The following is a 16,487-nucleotide window of genomic DNA, read 5'->3' on the forward strand; positions in this document are numbered from 1 at the left end:
ATGATCAAACTTTCATAAAACTATTACAACTTTTAAAGAGATATAAATATTTTGTTAACAGAGAAACTTGAAGAAAACATTGCAAGAAATAACCATTTTGCATTGATAAATAAAATTTTTTTTGTTATTCATAGTTTTCACAACTTAAAATTGCCATCCAACAAAATAATTAAAATTTCTTAGAATTTAAATTAATAAATTTTTTAAAATGTTACAATCATTTAAATTATCATAATTTATGGAAATTACTGTAATTTATTATTATAATTTTATAATAGTAATATATACTTTTTATAGCAAATAATGTTTACATAATGTAAAAATAAAATTTTTGAATGAAAAATTTGAAAAATATTTATTAGATTAAAAAAAATTATCATTTTGCAAAATGCAATACTTAATTTATATAATTTCGTTTATGTATTAACATAATTTCACATATTTATTCTAAAATATTAATAAATTTATGAAATAAAATTAAAAAAAATAAAATTATAATATAATAAAAATAAAAATTAAAAAGTGAAAAAATATGTTTAAATTTCAAAATTATTATTATTATTATTTTCTTCAAAAACACATCAACAATTTTATAAAACTATCTTTTATACGTTAAGTATAGAAGATTAATAGTAAATTTCTTTTTAATTATTAAAAAAATTTTGATTTTAATACAATTTTGTTTTTTTCATTCCATCCAAATAGATAATATATATTGATATTTCAGTGCCAAAATGATTTATTCAATCACAATCATTATAACTATTTATATTTTTAAGAAAATATATGATAATAATATTTTTAATTTTACAAGAAAATTTATTGTTTCTCTAAAAATTTTATCAAAAAGTGATCATCTTTGGACATAATGAATAATTAAATTATCAATATATTTATATGATTTATCTTGTTTGTTTATTGTTAAAAAAATAAATCAATGCCAAAATTTAGTTATTTATTTTAAAAATAATATCTATTAAAATATGAAAAAAAATATGCAATTTCTTTAAACTTTTTACTAACTTTTAATTAATTAATAAGAACACATATACATATAAAAAAATTTTTCATATAATCAAAATCCATAATTTGAAGAAAAGAAAAATGACTATTTATTTTAATTTTTATAATATATCGTTAACTATTATTTGTAATATATCGTAAATAATTTTTGTAATTATCATTAAAGAAATAAACAAATTATTAAATATATCTAATTATACATATGTAATATTATTTTAAAATAATTTTAAAATATATATATATATTATAAAATTTTCTATATAAAATTTTTTACATTTTCTTATTTCAATATGGAAATGGAAATCATTTTTTTAAAGATATTTTTTTTTATGGTTTCAGAAGAGCGTAGAATTTTTTTGCCCATCAGTGTGGAGGGGAGAAATCGATTTAAAAAACAACATGTCACACTTTCACTGGACAAACATCAGGATGTTAATCAGAATGGTATGTATATTAATAACTGTTAATATAGAGGATAATTTAATGTAAAGTATGGTTAATTTAGCAAAAATTAAATCAATGTTTTTAATTTTACATTATACTTTTTTTATAATCTTCATTATTAATTTAAATTCTTATAAATAATATTAATTACATATTTTTTCTTCTCTATCTACTTCATGAATTCTCTTCTAATGAGATAACAATATTTATTTTAATAAAATATGTCATCTAGTTTAGGTTTTATTTAATATTAACCTTAAGTTTTCAATTAAATTTTAAAAAGACATATTATTATTAAACATATATTATTAGACAATATTTATTTTATATATAATTGCAGATAAAAATTTAAGGAATGATTTTACAAATCAAAATACAATAAAAATTAAAAAATTTCGCCTTCTTTTATAGCCGAATCTTTATAGCTATAAAAAAAACGCGAGCAAACTTTTCTTTATGAATGAATGTAGTTCAATGAAACAGTTCAAACAATACAGAATACAATAATTTTCAAATCCAACAACACACAAAACACTAACTAACCTTTGATATTGTATTCTTGTCTTTTTTATGACTTATGTGCAATCAATAATATGAAATATTAAAATGATATTTATAAAAATCATTACGTATACACATTTATTATTGTTCATATTATATATTGTATTATAAAAACATAAAATTCAATAAATTTAAATTTTTATATTTATATTTTACATCTCCATAATAGATTATTTTTGCAATCTTAAAAAATGAATACAAATAAAACTTCGATTTTTCATGTAAAAAAATAAAAAAAAGCTTCAAATTTTAATATCAAAAATCATTTAAAAAATAGAAAAAAAATCATTGAAATCATTTCTTGTTTCATTCAAATATCTTGATTAATTCAGATACAAAATATTTATAATGCTAAAAATATTATAAAAATGGATAAATCCTATCATCTAATGTTTTTCTTATGCACATATTATTCTAAAAATTTTATCTGTAATTGTATGAAGTTTCTGATTGGTCAGTGAGAGTCCATATGTGCAACAAAGATGGAGATAGTAAATGATTAAGAAAAATGATTATTTCCTTTTCACAACAATATCTCGAAATTCATATTAATGACTCGAGATAAATGAAAAAAATTTTAAAAAGCAAAGTTTCACACTCTTTATGAACTTTTATTCATCGATTAAAAATAATTATCTTTAGAATTATATAATATAATAATATTCGGAATATACGGTTAAATTTTTTCTAACTTTAATAGAATTTATTCAAGTTTTAAAATAAATTATATGATAGATATATTTATTTCTGAAAAAATTAAATTACTTGTAACGAAGTATTGAATGATATATTGAAGATTTTGAATTAATTTAAATGATATCTTAAGTTCTGTATTTGAAGTTAAAGTTTGTTTCTTTGTTTAATCGATTTGATTTGAGTTTAATTGAGATTAAATAATTGAAAAAACTTTATGAATTCTACAAGAAAAATCTTCGAATCGTAATCGAATTTCCTATATTTCTATAAATTTCGAATTTCTATATTTCTATAAAATAAAATGAAGTAATTAGGTTAAATATCCATAGTTAAATATCCATCCATTTAAGAAAATTTGCTCGTACTCATAGTTATTCTTGTCGATTTTTAATTGTTGTGTTTTTAATTTAATTAAAAAATAAAACCAAAAGTTTTTTATTTTTGACTTTCGTCTTATTTTAGTTTAAACTAATATATAATCATTCTTTAAAATTTTGAACATTCGTATTTATATTATTCAAATATGCAAAATATATGTAAAATATATGTAATATATATATGTAATGTAAAAAATATGTATTTACATAAAAATGATATAATTAAGGAAAATAAATATATTACAAATATAATATAATATTCTTCTCTATTACAAATATATATAATATTTATATTTATGTTTTAGCTAATTATGTTTTTTTTTCAAATACAACATATGATTCTTTTATTGTTAATTCATATATTGTACTTATATTTGTATGAAATTATTTAAATTAATTATTATATTAGTATTATATTATTATCTAAAATTAATGAAGTCTTTCATAATTGATTATGCACTAGATTAAAAGTGATCATTATTGACTGTTATCAACTCAATCACTAATTGAGGTCATTCAGGTTACTGATTATCATTGAATAGTATCATTTAAACCATTATGATAATTGTAAATCTATTTTGTTATTATAATATCAATTTAAATTCTAATATTTTAAATAATTTTTGATATTTAACAATAATATTATTTATGATATTATTTTTGTTATTAAAAATTAAATCAAATTAATGATAATGATTCGTGAAAATTGATAATGATAATGATTTGTGAAAATTGATAATCGAAAAGTGATTAAAACTATTTTATATAAAAAATTTCAATAATTTTTATATAAAAAATTATAAACATAATATATTTGTTTATATATATTTTAATTTATATTATTTTATTTAAATATTAATATTTATATCAATAAAAAGAGATATAGAGCAAATATAAATATGAAAATTTAAAATTATCTTATTGTTATTTTGGTTGATTATAAAGGAACAAAACAAATAAAGAAATTACAAAAATTGATAATCAATTGGAGCTTCTTTATTAGAGACAGATAGATGTTTTATTTTATCTTTGTTTCAACGCTAACTTATTAAATTATTTAATTTAATAAATAAGCTTTAATCGATTAATTTTTGTACAATTTTATGTTTGTTTTGATTTCTATCGATCATTAAATATACTTCAATATATGCTTATATATTATCAAAAATTATAAAATAACAAATCGTTTGGGAATTTATTTATATTTCTTATTCTCTGAGATGAATAGATTGGAACTAAAAATAACAAAGCAAGATATATCAATAATTCATATATAATCAATAATCTATATATGATTTATGTCATAGATATAATTACTAATTAAATATAATATTATTATTTCAAATTTATTTAAAATTTTTTTTAAAATTCTTTTATTTAAAATTCAATTGATGGTAGTTAAACATAATCTCTTTAAAACTGTTTTTACATTAAGCAATTTTTAGCTAAATAATTGTTAATCAATTTTAAATTATTAATCCATATAAAGATAATTGTTATCAAATTGAAATATTAAATCAAAAGTAGTCCATTTATTTATTTCTTATCGATCGATGTTTTGAAAAAAAATTGTTCAATGTAAATAAAGCTTAAAGTGCAGACAAGTGATTTTTTATCATGTAATATTTGTATTTATATTTATATTTATTTTTTTATATTTTCAATGTTTTCAAGTAGAAAAATAAAAAAAAACATACAGTCACATTACGTAGCTCATATGTATAAATGAAACGATAATATAAAAATAGACAATATAAAAAAAATAATTTAAAATATAAGAATAGATAAAAAATAATTTAATCATTATCGTGCCATCGTATCATAGCAAAGCATAATTTTTAATAAATAATTAAAAAATAAAGATTTATTACTGGATTAATTTTTAAAAAATTGAAAAGATTCTCAACAACACTATTTTTATCTAATCTATTAAATATTTTATCTAATATTTAAACGAAATGATTTCAAGATTCTTTTCTATCATCGATATTAAATATATACAATTGGATTTCAATTGTTAATAATATTATTTCATTTTAAATAATGATTTTTTTTATTAATTGTAAGTATAATTAATAATATATGAAAATATGAGATACGATAATTTTTATGGCACGATAATTCATCAATTCAGCAATGATCGATTTCGTTGCTGCAAAAGAATTAAAATAAATAACATAGTTAATTACAAGAATACCTCATGTATAACAAATATCTCATAATTGATGCAATTTATTTATTTATTTATATAAATTTTGTCTTTTTTTATAGTATTTTTAGATCTTCAAAATTTGATGTTTCATGATAAACATTTTTGAAATTTTATATGTGCCTATATCTCGAAAATAATGTATTTTCAAAAATGTTGAGTGCAAAAGTTTCATAGCTTCAAGGAGAAAGAAATATATATAAAGAAATAAGAGCAATAACATATCTATTTATTTATTTTGATTTGTTAGATGTATTCAAAATGAGTTTAATGATCAATTTCTTTCTTTAAAATAGAAGCAATTTTTTATTATATCAATAAAAATGGAAACTTTTATATTTTACATTTTTTATCACATTTTAATTCAAATTTAATAAGATATTTAATAAAACGATATTTTTTTAATTTCTATAATAGAAAATAAAAAATCATTATTAAATTTATTTAATTTCTTAATAATATTAATATTATTATATATTGTATTATTTTAATAATATTTTTACACTATATATAATTTTAATAATGATTTAAAAATTCTTTGTTGTCTAATGATAACCGCATTCCTATATAGCTTGATCTAAACAATAAAAAAAAATTAATGAATTATAGATTAGATTAAGATAAATTTTATTTATGAAAGTTTATTTATATAATTCATTATAATATTAATTATTTTTTTAATTAAAAATTATATTAATTTAACTATTTTATATATTTAAAAATACATATAACTTCATTATAATCAAATTTCTTAAATCTCTAACTCATTTAGAAGAAATCATGTATCAACTATCAAAATAACATAACAATAACATATTTATTAAAAAATAGAATAATCATTTATAAATCTAACAATGAGTTTATCAAAATATTCAATTTTCTGTAAATATATCGAAAACTAAAACTGAGTGGTAATAACATGCATTGTTCAAAATAATGAATTTGACAATATATTTCAAGGACAATCGATGAAAAGATTATATTTCTAAATAATCGTCACAATTTTTATTATACAAAGAAACTTTGCTTTATAAATCCTTCTATCACATTTTCTTTTTAAAAATCTTCAATCTTCATTATAATATATTATTTTGTTTTCATTTGTTTAGGGCACGTAACAAAAATCGAACTGGAGCTGGAGGAAGCTCCAGACGACATGATCCTCGTTGGATCGATGCCATCCGAATTGAATGTCACCGGTAAAATTAATTCGACCTATCCGGATGGTGAGTTGAAAAATCTCACAAAAGACTAGTAACCCTTGTTGCCTGTAATTTGAAAGTCACAGATGGTTCACAATTCATCTCCCTATTTCAAACCGAAGAATTCGAAAAGATTAAAGGAGCAATTGAACCTTTAAACTTCACCATGATACGATCCACTTTTTCCAGTTTTTATCGATCCACTACATTTTAATCAAACAGATATGTTACTAATTTTTATTTTTATAGACAATTTGAGGCGTATTGTACAAAAAATCTTAAGAGGGCTAATTATAAATATTTTGAAATTAAATATTTATGATCTGATTGAGAATTGGAAATTAAATATCTATGTTGATTATAGATTGAATAAAATTAGATATTTTTAAGCTGATTATAAATTATGAATCAAATATTGATGTTAAAATAATAATTTTTATTTACTCATTTATTAAAACATTAATATTTAATATGAAAAATTTAGAAAAAGATTTGTTATAAGAAATATTGGTCATTCAAGAAATAGAATAATATAAAAATTATAACAAAATAACAAAATAAAATTTAAATTGTTAATAAAATAATAGAGACAATGAATAATTTGAAATAATTTAATATATGTTAATTTAAAAACATAATTATAAAAGTTAGAAATAGTATTCTTTTTTATATTATTTTTTATATTATTTATTATTTATTTATTATTTTTATATTATTAATAGTTGAAAACAAAATAAAATTTCAAATCGTATATATGGAATATCATTTTATCAAAAATATATATAAATATTTTATTCAAAACATGTGTATAATATATTTAAATAGGAACAATAAATATCTAAAATATCTATAAGAAGTTTGTTATCGCAAAATCAAATAAAAATTGATATCATATAAAAATCATATAAAAATTGATATCATTAAAAATCAATCTCTTTATCATATATATAACTTTTAAAGTATTATTTTATATTATTCACATTTTTAAATATATATATATATTAACATGGAATATTGAATGGAGAGATTTTATTTCATTTTATAAAAGCAATATAAAAGCAAAAAATAAAAAAATAATAAAAACTTGAGGAAAAAGAATTGAATTTACATTAATTATCAAATATGTCAATATGTCAATATGTGTAAAACTTTGATATCTTATATTTTTATTATATTTCAATCTTTTATATATATCTATTAAAATTATGATACTTTTAAAAACTTTTAAAAACATTTTAAAAACTTTTGTAATCAGTATGCTAATGAGCAAAACGAACAAAACTTTACTATTTCTTATTACATTAAATTTCTTCTTTTAAAATGAAAGCTTGGTTTGCATATTAAATAAGTAGCATATAGCTGAATCATACAATCTGATTCTCTTTTGTAAATGCAACAGAATGTATGTGTGTGAATTCATATATAGTTATCATTAATTTGTGTGTGTGTGTGTGTGTGTGTGTGTTAAAATAAAATATAAAGATAAAAAAAGATTTTTTTCATTTTATGATTTCTAAATTTATTTCATGATTTCTAAAAATAAGCAAAAAAAAAAGAAAAAATAATCGTTTATTTAATCTGTTAAAATCTGAATTCGATCAACAAATTTTTTAAAATATTGCAAATTATTTAAAAATATTATTTATTATTTTCATATATTTTTTGCTTAATAAAATTTTTTGTTTTGCAATAATATAATTTTTATTTTTAGTAAACTTGTAAAAAATAATTATATATTTGTATTTTTTATTCCTACTTTGCAATTGCATTTTTCTTTATATTTTATAATTGTTTTTACTTTTTGTTCACAGTATGAGTGCACTTATTGAGATTTGTGAAAAATTTATTTGGAAAAATTCCTTGTATGGAGGGCCCTTTCTGTTATTATCGCTCGCAAACCTCTTTCAAGTCTAAATATAAATAAGGGTCTATTGTTTTTAAGAGTTTAATCGACATTTTTATCATGCTTCGGTTGAACCAATTCTAAGGATGACATATTTCAGACACGGTTGATTACTAGAATCATTCTAGTTCGAGAAATTTTTCTCTAATTTGAGGATGTCGTGAACCAAACGCTAACCGCGATATTATTCATTATTATCATGCCCCACCGGAAACCCGAAATCCTCCTAATTGAATTTTCTAAAAGCACGAGCTTCACTTGTAAAGCAAGTCTCATTGTGGAGTGATTGTACTCTGACCGTCGGATACGATGTACTACTGATATCGAGAGAAATCTCTTATAGACACTGTACTTCTAACTACTTATACAATCTACTTAACAAATATATCACTTGTTACGACATCTGTCCAAGGGCATTCTACAAACACTTATCTATTAGTTTCCATTTATCATTACAATATTAATACTGCAGGCACGAATACTATTTTTTAATTGTTATATCAAATAAAAATAATTAATGTAAAAATTTAAAAATCTCTATTAACATTGTAAAATAAAAATTGTTCTAATTAATTGTTATGAAGCAGCGATTGATTAGTTTATTAAAGTAATCATACACATGTAATTACACAAATATCATATGTATATTTAATATAAATTATCGACAATTCAGAATCAATCAATAAAAAAACATCACTCAACTTTTCTTTAACTATTTAACTTTATAGATTCAAACAATTATTGAAAAAACATGGTCGAATTCATTTTAAGATAAAGTTTGGAAAACTTTTAACCAACATTGATGCTGCATTTCAAATTAAATTTCTTGCATTTAAAAATATAACGCTGTAAAATTTAAAACTTTTTACACGTAAACTTTTCTTGAAAATTAGTTTTATAAACTTTTCTTAAAAATATTTACAAAAACTTTTAATTTGTATTCTGGTTCGTTTCCATTGCTATAAATTTTTGTTTTTTTTTTAATTAAATTTTAATCAAATTCTTACATACATAAAAACTAACTATGAACATTATTAATCTTGGATATGGCAAGGCATAATTTGGAGTTTTTCATATCATGAAATACTAAAAATTATAAATGCAAAGCATACATCCTGTTTTTTTTTGCATTAATTTTGTAGTTAATTTTCTACTTTAAAAAATATCTAAAAATATTAAATGAATTTTCTTACAATTTTTTTCATGTTTCAAATGTGTTTATGCAAAAATTACATAAAATGTAATAAATCTAATATGCCATCATAATTTGAAAAAACAATATATTGTTTTATTGCTGGATTAAATTGTATATAAAAAGAAAATAACTTAATCATTAGAAATAGATTTTTTTCTATACATGAAATAAAGTAAAAAAAATTTAAAAATAACGAATATATGAAATTTAATTCTTAAATGGAATCATATATAATACATTCATCAATTAACATTTTCTTAATATTTTGTGTAATAAAATATTAATTTATGTAAATCACAACGACAAAAAATCATTAGTTAAAAGATATGATGAATTTATAGAAACTTGATGTATGAAAGACAAAAAAAGTATAAATAAACATTAAAGACAAGAAAAGTATAAATAAACATTTTGCTTATTCCTTGTCTTGATTATAATAAATTTTATAAAAATAGATTATTAAATATCTTCTAATCTAATGATTTTTCAATATGAATAGTTTCTTATAGAAAATAACAGATTCCATCAATTAATGTATTAAAAATTATGATTCTAAAAAAATTAATAATATTAGAATATGCACATTCTCAAAATCAATCAAATTTTACTCAAAATGTTCTTTAATATCGAAAAAAACAAACAACATATAACAAACAAACCTCCAAAATTCCAGAAATATTAGAATTATCAAAGTTTATTTGAAATTATTGAAATTATTTTTTTTTCTGCTTTTCTTGCTTCCTTTGAAACATTTTGTACATCTATTATAATGTAATATTAGATTATGTATACAATGGAGTGCGTCAATGAAGTAGTCTAAATTGGCTGAGCACATTGTATTCATTGATTCAGAAAGAGCTATTGAGCAAGTAGCTCTTATTGTATGTGCATAATGTACGAATCCTTTGATGCCACATTTCTTGTTTGTTAGAATATTTGGTTACAGTTATATCATTTAATAGAATAAACAGATATTGGGACAAAAATCATATGCAACATATGCTAAAATCAATTTGGAAGTGATAAGAGATATTTGGATATTTTTATAAAAATATTCAAATTTATTCAAATCGATACAAAATAAATATTATTTAGCTTATAAATGGTATACATACATAGGATGTCTCTGAAAGAGATTATTTAAATTTCTTCTTTGTTTTTAATGTTTTGTTTAAAATATACATGTACAAATATGGACTATTTATATATAATTTTAATGACTTTTTAAAAATCTTAAATGAATTATAATAACATTAAAATAAAATTTTTATGTATTCGTATGTGAAATTCTTCATAAAGTATCCAAATATGTTCGAGAATCTATTAATATTTTATAAATAACAGATAATTTATAATATTCAAATGAGAATCAGATTTAAAATATTTAACACATTATTATATTTATATTATAAAAGAATATCAATCGATTTATAGTTTTAAGCTTTTCTTATACTAAATATTACTATTTTTTTTCTGAAATGATAAATAAAAGAATTTTATTGTATAAAATATAAAAATTTTGTATATTCTATAAATGCTAAAACGTGTTGTTCAAAAAATGATAATTAGTTATGATTTTCAATATTTTTTATATTTTTAGTATATATAATACTAATATTTATAATATACTAATATATACTAATATATGTATAATACTAATATTTATTAACTACTATTAATTATTTTTATTAATAATTTTATAATAGATTTATAATACTATTTCTAATTTATTTAGTATGATAAAAAGCTTTCGCAATTTTTATACATAAATATATCATTTATAAAATGTTTTATACATGGTTGTAATATATATGTGTATTCATTATTAAAAATCTTGCAGAATATTTTTATCCATATTTTCAATTTGTTGGCGAATGAAATTAAATTAAAAAATATTTATCTATTCTTTTTTTTATTTTTCTTTTTTCGGCAAAAAATTTTTAAAATTCCGAAAAATTGAATACCGAATATAAAGATATGTACAATATATAAAATCCAAAGAAATAAATCAATTATTATATTTGATATGTCAAACAATAAAGTTTAAATAACAATATTGTATTCTAATAAATAAATATATTTTTATTAACATTATTATTAATTTATTTTAAAAATTTATTAATTGCATGAGTAAATACCGATATTAAATTATTCAAATTCTACAAATCTAACTTTATTAAATTATCAATTCTTAATTATCTTAAAATTTCACAAAAATAATTTTCTTTTATTAAGTTTTATATTATATTATATTATATTATATATTTCTTTAAAATTTTAATTTTTTATTTCAAGATATAACAAAAATCTTGATATTGCATGATTCTTCTCTATGTATGACCAACCAATCAAGTTATTAAATAATTTATGAAGATTATTATATTATTTTTAGAAAAATAAGCATTTTGATAGCTATAATTTTTATCTTTCCTCAGCAATGCTTCTTTAGAACTATTTTTTTTTAATGATCAATTTTAAGTAAAAGTTTGAAGATATTTCTTCAAGTATAAAAACTTTTCATTAGGGATTATAGAGCAAGATGAACAATGTAGATCAGCATTTCATACAAAATACAATTAATTTCGAAAAATCTTCTATAAAATTTATTTTTTATGTAAATCTTCATTTTAAAATGAGAGAATAATAAATAAATTGTCAAAATATGAATGATGATAAAAGAAGAAAATGCAAAAAAATCAAAGAATAAAAACACTTGTAAATCTTAAAATAAATATCAAATTTTATTTGTTTGCATTTATTTTTCAAATTTATATGAACTTTAATTTTTCTAAGATTATTTTAATCTTTTTAACATTGCAATTCTTATACAAATGATTAATTTGTTGATGATTGTTATCAGATAAAATAATATTAAAATATGATGTATAAATATTTTTTTCTCTTTTTTAGAGTGGATTATTTTTATTCCAACAAAGTATTACAATAAAATCACATCAACTATATTTCATGAATGAAGAAAATATTTGTATTGAACAATGAAAATATTAGTATATTATGCTATTTTATTTATAAGTAATATGGTATATCTTAGACACAATAGCAACATTACAGGTTTTGCATTAATCTAATATAAATCTAATTTTAATAATATTCTATTTATTATAATGCTTAACAATGTCTATTCGATATATTTCAAATGAAATCTATATATATATATATATATATATATATATATATATATATTTATGTATACATATCCGAAATAAGTATGAGCAAAAATACAAAACGTTCTATTAAATAACATACTAATAAAAATAAATATTAATACGATGAATAAAACGCTTCCATTTCTTTGTCCAAAGATTTTTCTTTTTTTGTGTGTGTTTTTATTAAAGATTAAATATTCAAATATTAATTTTTAAAATTTTTTCTCATTTATGATTATAATTAATCTTTTCTGTTTATCTAGGTCATGGTTAATGTGTAATCATAATTGGCTTATTTCACTTACTATATATAGCTAATCATGTCTATTTTATTTCAGTATATCTGATTATAACTGTTCACTGTTTATCTAATTATGATTGATAAATTCAATATGATATGTGTAAATAAAATATGAAATCTTTTTCTTCTGTCAAGGAACAGAATTAATAATTCATAGAAATTCATATTTTAAATATAAAATATTCCAAGATATTTATTAAAATCAATATATTTTATGACATTTTTTTTAATTTAATCTCGTTATAAAAATGATTTTATTGTTATTGTTTGAATTTAAAAATAAAAATAAGGTGTTTTTTTCACGTTTCTTTAGAACTTGCATATTCATGCATCTGACATGAGGGAAACGATAAAATATCTTTTTATAGATTCGCAGTAAAAGCTTTGTACTTGTTATATTGTTTGAAATACACAGTAAATTATATTTAAATTTTATCGAATATTTATATAGAGAATTAATATATTTATAGAAGATTTGATTTTAAAAGTTGATACAAAGATAATTTTTTATAAGTTAAGTAATAAGTATGTAATAATAAAAAATAATGAAGTATAAACAATTGAAATTAGTTAAAAGTTGAGTTAAATAAAAGAAAGATAAATTTATTATATTCTATTTCCATCTTGTTTTATCATCTAATGCAAAATTCAATTGGTTATAACAACTTAATAAATAAATTTTGATTTTGATCTCTAGAGTCTTCAAAGATGTTCCATAAATATTAATTTTGCATATTAATTTATATTATTAATATTTAAAATTGTAATAATATTTGAAATTTTTCTCTAAATAAATCAAACTGTAATTAATAATTCAACTAAATTAAATAATATGATTTTATATTTCATATTTGTCTTTTTTTGCTTATTTATATATATGATTGTTTTATATACGTAATATTATATTTTATTTATTGAAAATAATATATTACATAATTAATTAAATATCCCTATATATTTTGCAATTTTCATCGATGTTTTATTGATTGATATATCGATATATATATATATCAATATATATATATATATATCGATATATATATATATATCAATATAGCTTTTGATATTTCTTTTTTCAAGAAACTGCTAACATATCGATTGAATCATGCGCTATAAATAATACTTTTGTTATCTATCATATTTCATGAAATTAAAAAAGATTTTATTAAAAAAAATATCAAAATATGCATAATAAGTGAGACCATCTTATGTAATATATTTATAAAATTTTTGCTTTCTATTTATTTTGATATCATGTATTTTAAATTCAAAAGTTTTTTTTTTTATCACATTTACTATCAAAATTGCGATTTTATGAAAGGATATTTTAAGTTTTAAAAAAAACTCCAAAAGTCTATTTAAAAACCGAAGCAAGATTACTATAATACATATATTATTCCCGTATATTAGGATTATATAATCCTCCAAGGATTCTTCTAAAACTTAGCATTCTATTTAAGTATATTCAAAACTTCTTAAAACTATGTTAAAATCAATATTAAATAATTTTACAAAATATTTATAGATTATTTAGAATATTAAAATAATATAGAGCTAGAAAAAGATAGAAATTAGAATTAGAAAAAATGAAAAAAGCAGAAGTATTATGTTCAAAATCTATCAACAGAGTCATCAATGAATTTTTCTATATCCGATTGGATTCAAATGCATATTCATAATACTTAGCTATCTTCAACTGTATCTTTCACAGTCCCAATTCATCCGAATTCTTTCCAAAATTAAGATTCGAATAATTGAATATTCAAACACAAATTTTCAAACACTGCACGATTTTTAAATGTTTCAAATATGTGCTCAAGTCTGAACGATTCTGTCCAATTATTTCCAAATCCATCCGAATGCTTTACAAACACAGCCCTTATATACGCTTTGAATTGTCCGTTCAGTAGTATACAGCTAATATATGCATTCATTTATTTATCTTAATTTTTTAATGAATTATATATATTTAAAATTATATATATAAATTTTTATTAAAAATATTCTTTTATTATTTGATTAGAATGTTACATTGGGAGATTAAAAAGTTTATGCAAAATAATTAAAGTTCAAAATATTTTTAATGTATATTAATTATACTAGATTATTAATTTTTAACGAATTTATTACTTTATATATATATTTATTTTTATCAACTTGTACTTATATAATAAATTTAAAATAACAATAAATAATATTATTTGGTATTCCGGTACAGGTGCAGTCATAGTCAGAGCAGAAGAGGCTTTGATAGTTATTTTGGTTCTTCTCCTTTGGGCTGCGGCAATTGCATTATTCTTCAATCGATGGGGAAAAATCAGAATGTTAGAGCCATATCAACCGAAATTTCAACAACAACATAGATCAAGTTGTACCACAATTGAACAAAATCAACTTCAGGTAAAATATATTATATTTTATTTTCGATTAAAAAGAAAATCATATTATTTAAAATATATTTTTTTTAAGAAAAATAAAATAATTCTTAGTATATTTAGTAAAATCAATACGAATATATAGACATATATATAGATATATAGAGATATATTTTTTTTATATTTGATAATTAATAAAAGCAATTAATATATAATATAATATAATATAATAAGATAAACCAAATTTATGTCTTAAAAATGTCTCTTTTTTTGTTGTTTTTTTTTAATAGAATTGCATATTAATTTTTTTTATCTTAGATAATTTAGATAATTTATATCAACGTTTATTATTAATATTTTACATTTCTGATTCTATTTTCTCTTTTACATGACATTATCTCTTACTTGAAGTTTAATTATCATCTGTTATATGGACAGAGAAAATTTGTAGATTTAAAATTTTTGCATCTAAAGGATAAAGTAAATAAAATTAAAATATCCCTCAAACTTAATCTAAATAAAAATTAATTAATAATTGCGTTCTGCGAGCAGTTATGAGATATGAGAATCTATGTTATCAACATTAAATTATATTTAATATTCGATAAATTTAAATTTTAATCCAATCTGAATTTAAAATTAAATCTGAATTTCAACAAAATTTAATTGTCAAAGATTCAGAAAGAAAATAATATATATATGTAATATAAATATATTTCGAATCAAATCTAATCTAAATTTTAAATTTATTTTAATTCAATTCTATTCTAAAAGTATAATATACAATATCGAAATTATTTTGTGTATTTGAAATCGAGTAGCATATGTATGAATAGGACTTTAATAACATATTTCAAATTATATTTTGTTAACATATGGAGGGAGACAATGTAAACATTCATAATTTGTTATTAATTCCTTGAAGTACTATAATGAAACTAATATTTTAATAACATTGTCTTTCGATTGTATAATTAGTTTGAAATTAATATTTAATCACTAGTTTATTATTTATATTCATTTATCATAATTTA

The 16,487-nt window shown here is 18.7% G+C and overlaps 1 protein-coding gene across 2 annotated transcripts in view; it reads left to right on the forward strand.

The window, feature by feature from the left end:
- Positions 1–16,487, forward strand: part of LOC107996996 (uncharacterized) — a 128,205-nt gene that overhangs the window by 93,743 nt on the left and 17,975 nt on the right. Inside the window, exons 2-4 of one of the 2 annotated variants that reach the window (XM_017055334.3) lie at positions 1,363–1,467; positions 6,420–6,536; positions 15,297–15,478. In XM_017055334.3, coding sequence (XP_016910823.2) covers positions 6,467–6,536; positions 15,297–15,478 — 252 coding nt within the window. In that variant the 5' untranslated portion in view covers positions 1,363–1,467; positions 6,420–6,466. The remainder of the gene's footprint in view (positions 1–1,362; positions 1,468–6,419; positions 6,537–15,296; positions 15,479–16,487) is intronic. The other variant, XM_062083468.1, reaches the window with a different exon arrangement.

Source organism: Apis cerana, linkage group LG13 (assembly GCF_029169275.1).
Source record: "Apis cerana isolate GH-2021 linkage group LG13, AcerK_1.0, whole genome shotgun sequence".
In the NCBI taxonomy this organism is placed as follows: Eukaryota; Metazoa; Arthropoda; class Insecta; order Hymenoptera; family Apidae; genus Apis; species Apis cerana.